This window comes from Sinohyriopsis cumingii, chromosome 16 (assembly GCF_028554795.1).
Source record: "Sinohyriopsis cumingii isolate HCF-2022 chromosome 16, ASM2855479v2, whole genome shotgun sequence".
In the NCBI taxonomy this organism is placed as follows: Eukaryota; Metazoa; Mollusca; class Bivalvia; order Unionida; family Unionidae; genus Sinohyriopsis; species Sinohyriopsis cumingii.
Genome location: NC_142976.1, coordinates 11,373,406 through 11,390,491, shown reverse-complemented (window position 1 = coordinate 11,390,491; position 17,086 = coordinate 11,373,406). Strand labels below are relative to the sequence as shown.

The following is a 17,086-nucleotide window of genomic DNA, read 5'->3' as shown; positions in this document are numbered from 1 at the left end:
TATATAAAAATTGTCATTTAATTGAAACTTGCATAAAGTAATATTTATTAATGTAATATATATTTTCTGATACTGTAGTATCATTTATTTTCGTTTGGCTCAATTTTCGTGGTTTTGTAAAAAAGGGCATTTTTATGGGTAATTAAATTCGTGGTTTTTCCTGTCAAAGTTTGCACATTAATTTCATGGTTTAACCTCTACAAATACCCAAAATAAAGAATTCAAAGGAATAAAACTATGCCGACGCAAACTGCGGTCACTTTAATGTTTAAAGAATACTACAACCTGTATGAGCACAAATCAAAGACCTGACAAGTTCAATACTTAACCATATTTTTGACCAAGTGAATAACATCAGTCGAAGCTGACACAGCCAACAACACTAAAACAGTACTTCCATCTCTCTGAGCACAAATAAAACACCTGTTAAGATTAATCACTTTCGCTATGTTTTTGTTTGAGTGCTCAACATCAAAGGAAGCCAACGCACCAACAACACTAGGCCAATCAGTTATTAAAGTACATATGAATGATCTCTTACTTAAACCACTGTCCATCAAGTTATACCATCAATATCTGATGTGCTTAAAGCCCATCAAAGTGCAAAGATGCTAACTAATTGAAAGGCGGTAGAGTCACTCCTTTTTTTGTGCCTGCCTCTTGTACAGACTGACTTCAGCCACTAGACTTGACAGTAAATAAAGAGTACAAAGAATTAAAGTCACACTTCCACCAGTGGTATGCTAAACAGGTCACGGATGCCATTAGGAAAAAGATGTTACTGGTGATGATCAGTGCACAGTATTAGTAAACATTGCAACCTCATTAATCAAACAAATTCATGCTGAATGGATAATTTCAGCTCACACAACAATGAGTGAAATACGGGACCTAATTATCAGTGGTTTTGAGAAAGCTGGACTTGTTTAATTCAGCAATTTGGGGATTATTTACCTGAGAAGCATTTGTGAGTGCCATGTGACTTGATTGACACGACATTGATAAAGTGGCTTTGTCCAAAACTCTGTGAAGTGTGAGTTTTTATACTCTGCTGTAATTAGTGTATATACAGTGTGACACCACTATAGCATGCTCCATTATAACACAAATTTGGATATAACACTGTCGTGGTGTGGCTCATGAAATTTCATATACATGTATTTTTCTTGTACATGAAAAACAAATTCTATCTTAAAAGTACGAAAAAAATGTTAAAAGTTTATCATCATTTTGGGGAAGAGATCACGTTTGAATAATACAAGATGATGATGGCATGGCTCCTGCAATTTTATATGCATATTTCTCGCATATGAAAAAGTAGTTTTTTTCTTCTTGAGTTTGGCTGTGCCAATGTTGCAAACCTGGATTTTTTCCTTATTGGTGGCAAAATATACCATCTGGTGAATTTTATTTATTGGTGACATTGTTGGCTGTTTTAAACATGTATATACAACCATGGTTTGGAGTGGAGAAATTCAGAGGCCCCATGAAAGGAAGCCACAAACTGGATATACAATGTACTGAAATTTATTTATTGTTGCATAAACAAATTCTTTGTCCATACTGACAAACCATCTAAACAGTGCATCATTATATCATAATCGGCTTATCTTGACATCTAGCATGAGTACTGTATGTTGTTGTTGTATGGTTTAACGCCATTTTTCAGCACACGATAGGCTATACATGGCGGCCGGTATTAATGGTGGAGGAAGAACCCAGAAAAGCCCCGAAAGAACCACCGACCCATGAGAAGCTACTGGTAAGCTTTCTCACATATCCACATTAGCCGAATCCGAGACTCGAACCCACACAGACAGAGGTGAGATGGCAGTGATCCGTAATGGACAGCGCTTTAGACTACTCGGCCACTACTGTATGTTGTGAGATATCTGCATTTTTTGTTGACATTTCCAGTAATGGAGATCAACCGGACGAGTCATTATCTTGTAATCTATCTTTTGTCAGAATTTTGGCCACTCACTAGTAATATATATATATATATATATATATATATATATATATATACACACACACACACACATATATATACACACACACACACACACACACATATATATATACACACACACACACACATAGACTGACATTTGTATGTGGATGGTAAGTAAAATTCCTCTTCTTTCCACTCAGAATTAAATCCTTCAGAACACCACTTTGTTAAATTTCTGACGCATGCATGGAAGGCAGCATCACGTTGCTACCACAAATATAACTAGAATAGACCAAATGACAGCCAATTCCTTTTTAAAAATGTACCCAGATAAAATAGTTTGCAGAAATTTCAAAGGAAACAGATTACCTTTGAAGCATTGATTGTTATGAAAACGTACTCGGCAAATGGGGAAAATCATGGAATACATTTGATGTTGCCGCCACAATATGAAATTGGCATTTGTTTTGTTCTCCAAATCTGTCCTTTAGCATTTCTTCAAAAATGCTTACACTTTTCATCAAAGAATGCTGACTACAATCTTCAATAAAAACAAAAAACTTTTCTTCAAAGGAAGCCAGTACCAAACTTAAATAAAAGTAATGGAAGCACTAGCATTTTCTAACGTGACTGGTTAACTGTGCCATGAAAGTTTCCTTTTTGCAGGGAAAAAGTTTATGCTTATGAATGCTACCAACGGCAGCTTAAAATGCTACCAACGGCAGCTTAAAATGCTAACTAACTTCTACCAACTTGGGATGTACTGAAAAGTAAATGTGCTTCATCATTTGTTACATGATTGTGCTATGTTTTTCCACTGAATTCAGACCTATATGACCTCTGACAAAATTACTGAATATTTTAAATCTGTGTGTGTGCATATTTTCGATGGAATTGTTTGTATTGTGGATTCAATGAATATGATAAGATTCGCGGGTGAGTACACGGTGTTGATACTGTATTCATGCTATACATCAGACATGTATATATAAACAGTATTCATATGTGTATACCAATTCGTGGCTTTCTAAATAAAGTAAGCTATTATATATGCCTTCTCTGTTTTCAATACAGGTGTATTTCTCATTTAATATGCATCGATTTAAGATGGTAACTGTGCCGATGAAGCACGTATTTACCAAGCGCATTTATTACCTACCCTCCCTCCATTTCTTGGGGGGTACATGCATAATTTTCGTCAGCTAACTGACCTGGTTGCTTAAAACACAGTTCGGTCTATAACACGGTCAGGTTCTATGGCTCCCAACTACCATGTTATAGCGGGGGTCACATTGTACATAGTGTTTCATTAATAATGGTGTTTCAAGAAATAGTTATATTATTTTACAGGATTGTTGTTCTTTTGGAATAAAAATGCATGGATAAAATGAAGTGTGCTTTCAGAAGGATTTAAATGTTTCAAAAACAGTTGTACTCAATTGAAGGATCAATTTAAAATAAGTATTAAATTTAATTTTCATATACTGTTATTTTGTAATACTTTTTTCTTTATTTTCAGCATTACTATTGTTTGAATACCTTATGCTTTTTCTCTATTTTCTCTCTATCCTTACTTACCTCATATATTGATTTAAGGCAGTGAGTGTAAAACTACAGCTATTGGATACATTATCAAACGTGTGCATTGAAACAATATAAAATAATTTAGAATTGTTGTTTTAAAAGGTTAAAATAAAAAATAAAGCAAACACATGTAAAAGCTAATAATTAATTACCAGATTACAGTATTGACCTTGATTTATCAAATACTAGAGCTGTGTTAATCTCGAGGAATGAAACACTGTAAGAAAATGGGGGGGTCACATCCTACGTGGCTCATTTTTTGTTGGGGTTTTAAGTTCGTGGCTCAGGGCAACAACGAAAATCCCGAAAATTGGTCCCCCATGAAAATTGATGATACTACAGTATACTATATAACTACAGTGTTCTCTGTGATATTATTTTATTATTACCTCCTTCAGCTTCCTAATGGTCTCTGTCTGGTCCTCCAGTATTTTTGTTTTAATTTTCAGTGCATCAGTCTCTTTCTGAGGAAAAAAATAAAACAAAAAAAAACAATGTAATTAATGATTACAAAACTTTTTTTAGCAGTCTCCAGCAGGCTGATGTTAAAATCCCATTAGCAAAAATATTCTTATTTCTTATATAAATCAATGTTTTTTGAGAATGTTTTAAACTGAAGCATTCTTGGAGAAGTGAGAGTGTAATCACTGATTACATAGCTACAAAGCTTTTAGTGATTTTCATCACATATCATAAACACTACACAGAAAATGAATTCAGACTAAAGTGATCTTGACAACAAAATGTTGCCCCAGGTTCTAATGAAAGCTATTTAATGATGTTATTTTAGATTTTTTGTATCTTTACATTTTTAGAGCTGTGCTTTTAGCTGGCTTCATATAGCCATTACTCTGTTGATGTGGTATTGGATTATATTCTTAAGTTACTCTGTTGATGTGGTATTGGATTATATCCCTTAAGTTACTCTGTTGATGTGGTATTGGATTATATCCCTTCAGTTTGATGATTTTAGATTATAGGGCAGTATTTCCAATGTATGCAAAAATCTAATGTAGTCATGAGTTTTATGCTAGTAAATGTGAAACCTAGGTTACAGTGACCTTTTTGTATATTACTAACAGAGCTGTATACTATCATCAAGTTTAATGACTCTAATATTAACATTTACACTTACACACAAAATAACCAGTCAGTGAAATGTGAAATATGGGTCACAAAGATCTACTTTTGTGATGAGAGTATAGTGATGCTTGTGAACCTCCCATATGAAAGGTTTTTTCCCCAAGTTCCTCAAGTGTAGGGGTGTCTTTTGTCCCTTCCTCACTCACTGAAATATCCTGTGTATACCAAAGTATTGGTGACAAATTTAATTTTGTCCATTTTTTTTTCCCTCACAGTTGGATTCCAGTGTAGTATATTTAGAGCAATAGTGATTGTGATGATGTGGCTGTGAACTAGTTTAAGCAGAAAAAGACAATGTTGTTTTTCATTTCACCATTTGATCATATTGGCATGGCCAGCTGGCTTTAATGTTTGAAGTATGTCGAGGTCAATTGTACTATGTATGAGCAGAAGTAATTCTGAAGAAAGACATTAATTGATTATGGATAGTAACTAAAAATTTCAATCAGCATAAACAATACACATTATGATGATTCTCTCCCCAAGGCATGTTTTCTTTCAGTGCTTAAAAGTTGTCAAGATGGATTAGACTCTATACTATGCATGATCAAATGTATTTTGAACAGATTAAAGATGACAACTGATTATAGTTGGATTACTCAAGAGCTTTATAGCTGGAAAAATGTCTTCCATTTCTGGAAGAAGATTATTTTTCAGATGTAGTCAAAATAATGCTCCTGACTCATAAATCATCCAGAGGTTCTCCTACAAGCAGATAAAAGTTATGCACTTAGTGACGTTTTTTTGCTCATAAAAAATCATTATTTTTAATTCCATATAATAAGAATAATGATAATAATGTATTATATAAACTCACTGTGATGTCATAAATGACTATCTGCAGAATGCAACAATCAGCCACAATTTTTTGGGCAAAATATGCCTTCAACATTTCTATGAATGGCTTGCATCACAAAATCTAAAATAAACACCAATGACTTTGATTTAAACCTTTGAATCAGGAATGCAAACCAGATTAAATTACATGTCACTAATTGCCATTGTAATTGGTAATGTCTAGGATGAAATGGGTCTTTGTCTTTGTCTATAATACAAGCAAGTGATAATTGTTTTCCAGATTTTACTGACATTGTTAATGAGAGTGATGTTAGTGATGGTCATGGTGACAACAAAGGTGTCTGTAAATTAGGCTTAAAGTTACAACAGTGAGAAGGTGTCATGGTGACAACAAAGGTGCCTGCAAATTAGGCTTAACGTCACAATGGTGAGATGGTGTAGAGCATGTGTTTGTGCTACAATTGAAGAATTTTACTGACATTAAAACAATATCAGAGTTAGACCCAGAAAGTACTCATCTTGACTAGCTGGCATACAGCAATCGGAATCTACACATGCCAGAAATAATTTAAACTTTTTGGTGGATTCACTGAGTTGTACTGACACTGCCATATTCCAATGCAGACACCAAGAAGGACATTTCCATTCTGATGAAATTTCAGGCTGACTCTAGAGGACACCTGGATTCAGTAACAGTACATCATCTCATAAGCATTGAGATCAACAAAGACTGCCACCAATATAATCCAGCAATGATCTACTATAGGAAATGCTAAAAATACTTGTGAGTATCAATAGCACCAAGTCCTTGTGAAAAGACTTAGATGAGGTGCATATGTTACTATTTAAAAAAGTATACATTTGTTCAATAGTTGTAAGTTTTCTCCATTTGTATGATAAAAATTAAGGTCAAAATTCCTGAACAAATTTTGGAAATCTCCTGACCTGTCTTTCTGTCCCATGTATGTCATACTTGTGAAGATGCATCCATCAGGTTTCATGATTCCAAGAATAACAGTCTGTATACAGCTTGCAAAAGGTGCACATGAATTCAATTCATTAGTGAAAAGGTAAATATTTTATTATCAAAAAAAATTGTTACCTCGACTGTTTGTCATTGTGCTGATGCAGAGGAGATTCACCATAAAATCAGTCTAATATTGGGAAAAATGGATGGACATTATGGTAAAATCAACCAAAACATTAGTAAAATGGATGAACTGTATGAAAAAAATTGTCAAAAATTTTGGAAAATGGAGTAACAGTATGGAAAAGCAGAAAAGAAATTATCATAAACAATTGCCAAGTTCCAGAAGCCAAACAAGAAAATTGACAGTGATGGTGTCATCTCCCTGAGTGGACCAGCTTAACAGGTTCAGTGTATCTAGTCTGACAAATATACTTTTATACAAACTTTATACAAAGAACTATACATTTTTCTCTCATTTAGTTCCACTTTTAAAGTCTGGAATTTTTCATCATACATTTACGTGCGAAAATTACAATGGACTGATTATTGGGGACAGGTGTTGGTAATGGAGCTGCTAAAATGACAATAGACTGATTAGTGGGACAGGTGTTGGTAATGGAGTTGCTAAACATTACAATGGACTAATTAGTGGGAACAGGTGTTGGTAATGGAGCTGCTAAAAATTACAATGGATTGATTATTGGGGACAGGTGTTGGTAATGGAGTTGCTAAAAATTACAATGGACTGATTATGAGGGACAGGTGTTGGTAATGGAGCAGCTAGAAATTACAATAGACTGATTATTGGGGACAGGTGTTGGTAATGAAGTTGCTAAAAATTACAATGGACTGATTATTGGGGACAGGTGTTGGTAATGGAATTGCTAAAAATTACAACGGGCTGATTATTGGGGACAGGTGTTGGTACTGGAGTTGCTAAAATTACAATATACTGATTTTTGGGGACAGGTATTGGTAATGGAATTGCTAAAAATTACAATGGACTGATTATTGGGGACAGGTGTTGGTAATGGAGTTGATAAAAATTACAATGGACTGATTATTGGGGACAGGAGTTGGTAATGGAATTGCTAAAAATTACAATGGACTGATTACTGGGGACAGGTGTTGGTAATGGAGTTGCTAAAAATTACAATGGACTAATTATTGGGGACAGGTGTTGGTAATGGAATTGCTAAAAATTACAATGGGCTGATTATTGGGAACAGGTGTTGGTACTGGAGTTGCTAAAATTACAATAAACTGATTTTTGGGGACAGGTGTTGGTAATGGAGTTGCTAAAAATTACAATGGACTGGTTATTGGGGACAGGTGTTGGTAATGGAGTTGCTAAAAATTACAATGGAATGATTATTGGGGACAGGTGTTGGTAATGGAATTGCTAAAAATTACAATGGACTGATTATTAGGGACATGTGTTGGTAACGGAGCTGCTAAGAAAATGCATTATACAGCATTTTATGAAACTATCCCTCATATGTTTTCTTTTTTAAAAATCCAGCTTTAATTGTAAGTTGAAACCTATAAAACTAACATAAAATACATCTTATTTCTAAACTTACAAAATTCATGACTGATAAAACAAATGAGAAAGAAGCTGGGCATATTGCTTTATCCAGATTATTTTCAACTGGATGTCTCTGTTGCTACAGGGCATATACATCTAATTCAATCCATAGACCATACCGTAAATGTCTGGGCTAAATTACTAAGCTTTTTTTGTAAGGCTGGCAAATTAAGTTTATCTATTATACATGATCAATCTATGAGGAAAGTTTTTTAAAAAAAATGATGAAAGTGATAAAGTGTATGGCTCACTTATTTTAGACAAATTCCCTAGTAGGTGCCCACAATAAAAAATATGGCCCCATGTGATCAACCAATTAGTAGCTCTGCACCAAAAGCTATAAAAGAAAATTGGCTTTTAGATTTCAGCCCATGACTGACCAGCACAACTGACTCAAGCTTCTTCAGGAAAACTATGTTCACTTTTCTTGTCAGCCAATCAGCAATCTTCAGTCTTTTAAATATGATACTTAATATATACAACACAGTCTATAGCTGGTTTTGTGGCTCATAAAATAAAATGTTGCCTGTGACAAAAAAAACTTTTTAAAATTATCAGTGGTGGAAAAATTAAGAAGACAATTTTTCTCGTGAGCTTTGATTCTTTTGTTTCAAATTCAGGATATCTTAGAAGTATTTTATAAAATTAACAGAAGGTGGACATTTTGTACAATTATTGTTATAAAGCCTCTCAAAAGAGTCCACCATCTGTCCTCTGTTGGAGGGTAAATAAACACCATCATGTCATGGTGCTTTTTGTAGAACTAGATGAAACCTTATTCACTTTGCAGCAAGAAGTTGTTTATAGGTTTGTCTGATTTTAGTAATGGTGCCATATTTGATCATGGATCATCACTTTTTGTCCAATCTGAAACAGCTTATTGCCAGAATGTTTTTCTGCAATATAGTATTGGCATGAGATGGTGGAACTTGTAAAATTATGAATGGTGTCAGTATCATTTATACATCTGAAATGTGTCAGTGTCATTTATACATCTGAAATGTGTCAGTATCATTCATACATCTGAAATGTGTCAGTATCATTTATACATCTGAAAGGTGTCACTATCATTTATACATCTGAAATGTGTCAGTATCATTTATACATCTGAAAGTCTGAAAGGTGTCAGTATCATTTATACATCTGAAATGTGTCAGTATCTTTTCTACATCTGAAAGGTGTCAGTATCATTTATACATCTGAAAGGTGTCAGTATCATTTATGCATCTGAAAGGTGTCAGTATCATTTATACATCTGAAATGTGTCAGTATCATTTATACATCTGAAATGTGTCAGTATCATTTATACATCTGAAAGGAATCAGTATCATCTGAATTCAGAGCAGCATCTTTTGTATAAATCTGAAGGTGTTCAAGCTAGGACACTTTCTGTCAAATTTTGTAAAATTATGCCAAGTTATTATTTACAAGAAATGTAACTCAATGTTTTCTAGCCTTTTTTTAAATAGCAGCCATGTTTGACAACAGACTGGTATCATTAGTACAAATCTGAAAGGTCTTCTTGCCAGGATGCTTTCTGTCATGTTTAGTCAAATTTGATTCATTGGTTTTGGAGATGTTGTTTCAAATACTCTTGTAAAATGATTGTTAGGAATGATCACAGCAGATTGGCATCATTTGTACAAACTTACTGGATCTTTATGCCAGGATGATTTATTTCATACCTGATCAAAATCAGCTAAACGGTTTGCAGAAGAAGCTGTATAAAAGATTTTATATTTTAAGTAACAGACACCATATATAATGGCAGATCAGCATCATTGGCATAAAGTTGAAAGGCCTTTATGCCAGGATGATCTGTGCTATAGTTGATCAAAACTAGCCTGACAGTTTTTAAGAAGCTAAAAATAGCAACTGTTAATGGATGATGGATGGATGACAAACACTGGATCATGCTTGATTTTTGAAGGATATACAATAATCTCACATGGCTTTACAGAAAGGTGAGCTAAGGACTAGTTGCACTAATGAGATTTTATCATACAATGCTAAAGGACAAAAAAAGTAGGAACTCTAAAAATAATTGTGGGCATGAAATAGTGCATATCTTCAGTTGATGCCGTTATTAAAACTGTCAGCAGCAGAGGGGGTGAACAGACCACTGTGGGGAATGGTCACCCTTTTTTTTACAAAAAAAATGATTAATATAGATTGACCAAAAAATGAGGTCCCCGCCCCCTCTGCTGCTATCAATTAAAAATTATCATATTAATAAATGCCACCAGCCAAGGAATCACACACTGCTAGATTACCTCAAGAAAGATTAGAAGCAATAAAGAAATTTCTTCCTGTTAGAGATTCTGTTAGACAAAAATTGCAAGAACGTCAGGAAGCCCAAGTTGAATTTACAGAAGGTACAGAACAGTTATTTAAACCCATCACAACAATTACTAAAAAAGCTGTATGGGGAGATTTTAAGGATGATGAGGATGACGACGATGAGGAGAAGAAGAAGGGTATTCTTCAAGTATTAAAACAAACTGCTGCGCAAACTGAAAAAATAGCAGAAAGAACCAAGAAAACAAAAAAGATTTTATGAGATCTTCCAGCTGAAATAGCTGCAGCTCAACCTCAACCCGTCGGCGAAGAAATATCTGAGGATATTACTGAAATAGGTGATGAGGAGGATCGTACACCAGAAACGGAGCAAGCAAGGGCTAAAGTTGATATAAAAAATAAATTTACAGACAAAAGTATTAATCGTATAAAGCAACTTAAAAAAAATAGATGAATTAGCTGAGTTTGCCATGCAAAGTTATGATCAATGAGATAGAGTTTTAAAATCCGAGTATGCCAATGATGCTATAAGTCGCGAAAATTGGTTCAAATGGATTTATCGTATACACCATGGAGTTGTTCAAGCTAGAAGTAGTAGTCCTAGATATATTGCATTTATTAATGCAATAGATAAATATTTTGAAAAAATACAGCAACCACAAGCGCAACCTTCTTCACTTCTACAGACAGAAAAACCAAAAAAAGATATTCAACCTGTAGATGTATTTACCGATGAAGCTCTCAAAACTTTTACTGACCAAGATAAATTAGTTAATATTGCTGCGTTTCAATATAAAAACAGAGAAAAATATGTGAAACCTGAATATGTTAGATCAATATCTCCTAAACTTTGGATTCCTACGGTATTTTTTGCGTCTACGAAATCAAGTATTAATACTAATGATCCAGATTATAATGATTTTCTACAGGATGTAAATAAAAAGGTAAGACCATCAAAACCTCCAGAAGAATTTTATGATGCACCAGGTGCCGCTGGAAGCGGTCTGGGAAGTGGTCTTATTGCCTGTCCTAACAATGTTCTTTCTGACGTAGAACGACTAGAAATACTGATTGGAGGAAAACGAGCTGAAAACAATTCTTCAGAAATTATTAATGAAATATCTGATATTTGCCAAAGATTATTTCAAGGCGGTATTATGGATCGCAGTATTTATCATTCTCTCATTGATGAAATTGCTGATGATTATCACAGCAACTAAACAATTAATTAATTAGTATATAAAAATGATTGTACACACTGCTCAACATCGACCGATCATGGTCAGGGTAGTAAACTCACGACTGCCAAATTACAAAACAATTTACGGAGATGGACTTGGTGATGTTGTTCAGGGTTTATTTAGAAGGATGGCTCCAAAAGCAATACCGATTGCAAAACAATTAGGGATGAAGGCTATTGAGGCTGTTCGTGATAAAATTCCTGGCGCTATTGGTAATCTTGCTAGTAAAGCTTTCTCGACTGTCAAGGACAGACTAGCTCGATTAGTACGAAAAAACCAACAGCAACCAATTAAACTGGCCAGCAATGAAATGCCCGCAAATGTCAGTAAAATAATAAATCAGGCCACAAATCAAAAACTAGCAGAATTATCTGATGCAGAAAGAAATATAACAGCAAATTTAATAGCAGGAAGCGGTCTTTAGATCACCATTTGAAAAATTGATAATTATAATAAAATGTTCAAGCATATGTCTGACCCAGCATTTAACATGGATGCACCGGTCCTCAAAGATGAATCAGTATGTGATTATCAATTTTATTCCTATGATGCAAGATAACCAAATCAGCGGGGGAGAATCGAATTACAAGTTCAGGATACAAGTAGATATTTCTTGCCTGCTGAGGCGTTTATTGAAGTAGAAGGTGAACTTGTAAAGGCGGATAATACTAACTATGGTAACAATTTGCGAGTTGGTTTTGTCAACAACGGTATTATGGCGTTGTTTGACAGTGCCACATACATGATTGATGGAAGAAATATTGAATCAATTCAGAAGGATGTTGATGTTGCTACAACAATAATTGGTCTGGCGAGATATTCTGATGATTACACAAGATCAGCTGGTCCAACAATGATGTTTGCTAAGGATACCACCGACAACGCCAACCATAATCTGTATATTAAATCACGGATACCACAAGATACTGCAGATGATCCACAACCAGCAGCTAACCTTGGGTATGAAGCCAGACCAGGTGCTGCTTTTGATATTATAAAAAGTGCTAATGGTAATTACAACCTGTTATGATGTACTTAAAGATTTCAATGAAAACGCAAGATTGCTAGATGAAGATAAGGATGTTATAGAGTTCATAACCGATATTGATGAAGCACCGTCCGTGGATGACATAGATGGATTTATTAATAATTTAGTTGTATATGATGATGTGATGCTGGACAAATAATCAAATCCTGCCAGAATTTTTTCACGTGGCAGACATAAAAACACTGATGTGATTTATATTACTCAGCGATACACTCAAATACCAAAAGTGATCAGAGATAACTGTAATATTTTAGTTATGTTTAATGGAGTTGATACGCATACGTTGCAAAATATTCATCAAACTTGGTGTAGCGGTGACATGAATATAATAAAATTCAGAAATTTCTTTTCACATGCACAATCAACCCAGAACGGGTTTATAACAATAAATTTGCATGATCATAGAACAAGATATCGTATTGGACTTGATAAAATTTTTGGATAGAGGGGTGATGATAAAATTAAATTTAATTAAAAAGATATCATTAATATAATGAATAACTGTTCGTGGCTGCGTCAAGGAACCACTAACAAATGTGATAAAAGATGCCGTGGAGAATTTTGCAAAAAACACAATTATATTTTAAAGAAAAACCCTCATGCTGGTCCACAAAGTTGTGTTGGTTGTAACAACGGCGTTAGAGGATTATATCAGATTTGTGCAAATTGCAGTGGAGATCGATATCGAAGTTTAATTATATATTATAAACACAGAAAGAACATAAATCCAAAAATAGAAAAACCACCATCAGAAATGGAGTATTGCTTGAAACATAAAACAAATAAAGATGAAGATGAAACAGATGAAGATAAACTTCAGGAAGATATTCATAATGATTTAATTATAGCAGCAGAGGGGGCAGGGACCTCATTTTTTTGTCAATATATATTAATCATTTTTTTTTTGTAAAAAAAAGGGTGACCATTCCCCACAGTGGTCTGTTTGCCCCCTCTGCTGCTCTGTCAATATACAACATTCACCAAGTTTGATAGCAAGCCATCAAAACTGGAACTAATTGTGTTAATGAGATTGTATCAAACAATATTATAAGAAAAAAAGGGCAATAACTATAAAAAAAATATACAAGCAAAGTATCTGACAAACATCTTCTGGTGATTCCCATAATAATTACCCCGTTTTCATGGTAATTCATCCCCAAAAAATGTTACCATTCATAGTATTGGATGAAAGGATAAAGACAGACTGATTGACAGAAAGGAAGAGCACTAGCCAACACAGCATCTATAGACAGCCAGCTTATCTACATTTTGAAATGGTAGGCTTAAGCTGTGAAGTACACAGCTGGGTCAACAATCCAATGCAAGGTCATACAAAGGCTGACAGCCATTTAATTCCCCAGTCAGCTTGTATTTAATATGACTTCTCACCGATAATTATATCACAGCAGAGTTTAATTTGCCATATTAACAAGTGGCTTTTTAATGACTTCTCACTGATAATTATATCACAGCAGAGTTTAATTTGCCATATTAACAAGTGGCTTTTTAATGACTTCTCACTGATAATTATATCACAGCAGGGTTTAATTTGCCATATTAACAAGTGGCTTTTTAATGACTTCTCACTGATAATTATATCACAGCAGGGTTTAATTTGCCAAATTAACAAGTGGCTTTTTAATGACTTCTCACTGATAATTATATCACAGCAGAGTTTAATTTGCCATATTAACAAGTGGCTTTTTAATGACTTCTCACCGATAATTATATCACAGCAGAGTTTAATTTGCCATATTAACAAGTGGCTTTTTAATGACTTCTCACCGATAATTATATCACAGCAGAGTTTAATTTGCCATATTAACAAGTGGCTTTTTAATGACTTCTCACCGATAATTATATCACAGCAGGGTTTAATCTACCATATTAACAAGTGGCTTTTTAATGACTTCTCACCGATAATTATATCACAGAAGGGTTTAATTTGCCATATTAACAAGTGGCTTTTTAATGACTTCTCACAGATAATTATATCACAGCAGGGTTTAACTTGCCATATTAACAAGAGGCTCTTTAAAAGCAATTGTCAATCTCAATGAGAACTTGTACAGTGTATTTTTTTTTAAAAAGAAAATTTGCCTGTTGTTGGCGTCATTCTCTAACAGCACTCTTTACAAAGGATTTACACGTGGAGTCAGTCAATAACTGAAATGTCTGTGTCACATTATGGGAGATGAAACACAGTGTTGGTGACTTGAATGCATGACAACTGCAATTAGTTATGTCAAAACAATTAAGTAACTGCTTGTCCTGTAGTCGCTTTGGAAAATGATAAAAAACATTTCCACTTGTTTATAAGATGAGTTTAACTGCAAACTGCACAGATCAAGAGCTACCTAATGTGGATCTTTGTAGTCTGTTAGGAATATTCCTTAGACCAAGCAACAAAGACACTGATCTGTTGGCACATAAAGTGACAACCCATCAGGGCTGATGTTGTTTACTGCTGGACTTGACTTGTGAGTATACTGTAAAATTGTAAATGGTACTCACTGTGTCAAGGTAAGAGCAATCTAATAAAAAAATTTCCTACACTGTTACCAGACATATTTCCCCATGTGTCAAAAAAAATTGATATTTTAATGAACGATGAAGTCATGTTTTAAAATATATCAGTTTTCCTACAAGATGAAATATTTACAGTATTTATGTATGAAAATCAAAATATTTTATTATATACCAAAACTGCTCCTAAACTGAAGCTTAGATGATTAAATCCATGCTTTAGCATCCAACCCACCACCATCTTTATTGTAACTTCACCCCACTTTCAACTATATTCCTATGCTATCATAAAAAATATCAGCATTTTAAGAGAGCAAAAGCTTACAGTTACTGATTAGCTTTTGACGTTCTCTAAACTAGAATCATCTGGCTGAATGTAAACTATATCATTTGGCTGAGTGTAAACTAGTATCATTTGGCTGACCGTAAAATACATCATTTGGCTGACTGTAAACTAGTATCATTTGGCTGACTGTAAACTACATCATTTGGCTGACTAAACTAGCATCATTTGACTCACTGTAAACTACATCATTTGGCTGACTGTAACCAACATCATTTGGCTGACTGTAAACTACATCATTTGGCTGACTGAAAACTATATCATTTGGCTGACTGTAAACTACATCATTTGGCTGACTGTAAACTACATCATTTGGCTGACTGAAAACTACATCATTTGGCTGAATGTACACTACATCATTTGGCTGACTGTAAACTACATCATTTGGCTGACTGTACACTATATCATCTGGATGACTGTAAACTACATCATTGGCTGACTATAAACTAGCATCATTTGCCTGATGGTAAACTAGCATCATTTGGGTGACTATAAACTACATCATTTGGCTGACTGAAAACTACATCATTTGGCTGACTGTAAACTACATCATTTGGCTGACTGTAAACTACATCATTTGGCTGACTGTAAACTACATCATTTGGCTGACTGTAAACTACATCATTTGGCTGACTGTAAGCTACATCATTTGGCTGACTGCAAACTACATCATTTGGCTGACCGTAAAATACATCATTTGGCTGACTGTAAACTACATCATTTGGCTGACTGTAAACTACATCATTTGGCTGACTGTACACTATATCATCTGGCTGACTGTAAACTACATCATTTGGCTGACTGTAAGGTACATCATTTGGCTGACTGTAAACTACATCATTTGGCTGACCGTAAAATACATCATTTGGCTGATTGTAAACTAGTATCATTTGGCTGACTGAAAACTACATCATTTGGCTGACTGTAAACTAGCATCATTTGGCTGACTGTAAACTACATCATTTGGCTGAATGTACACTACATCATTTGGCTGAATGTACACTACATCATTTGGCTGACTAAACTACATCATTTGGCTGACTGAAAACTACATCATTTGGCTGACTGTAAACTACATCATTTGGCTGACTGTACACTATATCATCTGGATGACTGAAAACTACATCATGTGGCTGACTGTAAGCTACATCATTTGGCTGACTGTAAACTACATCATTTGGCTGACTGTAAACTACATCATTTGGCTGACCGTAAAATACATCATTTGGCTGATTGTAAACTAGTATCATTTGGCTGACTGAAAACTACATCATTTGGCTGACTGTAAACTACATCACTTGGCTGAATGTACACTACATCATTTGGCTGACTGTAAACTACATCATTTGGCTGACTGTACACTATATCATCTGGCTGACTGTAAACTACATCATTTGGATGACTGTAAACTAGCAGCATTTGCCTGACGATAAAGAGGCATCATTTGGCTAAGTATAAACTACATCATTTGGCTGACTATAAACTACATCGTTTGGCTGATTGTAAACTACATCATTTGGCTGACTGTAGACTACATCATTGGCTGACTTTACACTAGATCATTTGGCTGACTGTAAACTACATCATTTGGCT

The 17,086-nt window shown here is 34.5% G+C and overlaps 1 protein-coding gene across 1 annotated transcript in view; it reads right to left on the bottom strand.

The window, feature by feature from the left end:
• LOC149779943 (leucine-rich repeat and coiled-coil domain-containing protein 1-like) overlaps window positions 1-17,086 on the bottom strand; it is a 476,629-nt gene that overhangs the window by 104,635 nt on the left and 354,908 nt on the right. The window contains exon 22 of the mRNA XM_089936640.1: window positions 3,928-4,002. Within this exon, the coding sequence (XP_089792766.1) occupies window positions 3,928-4,002 (75 nt within the window). The remainder of the gene's footprint in view (window positions 1-3,927; window positions 4,003-17,086) is intronic.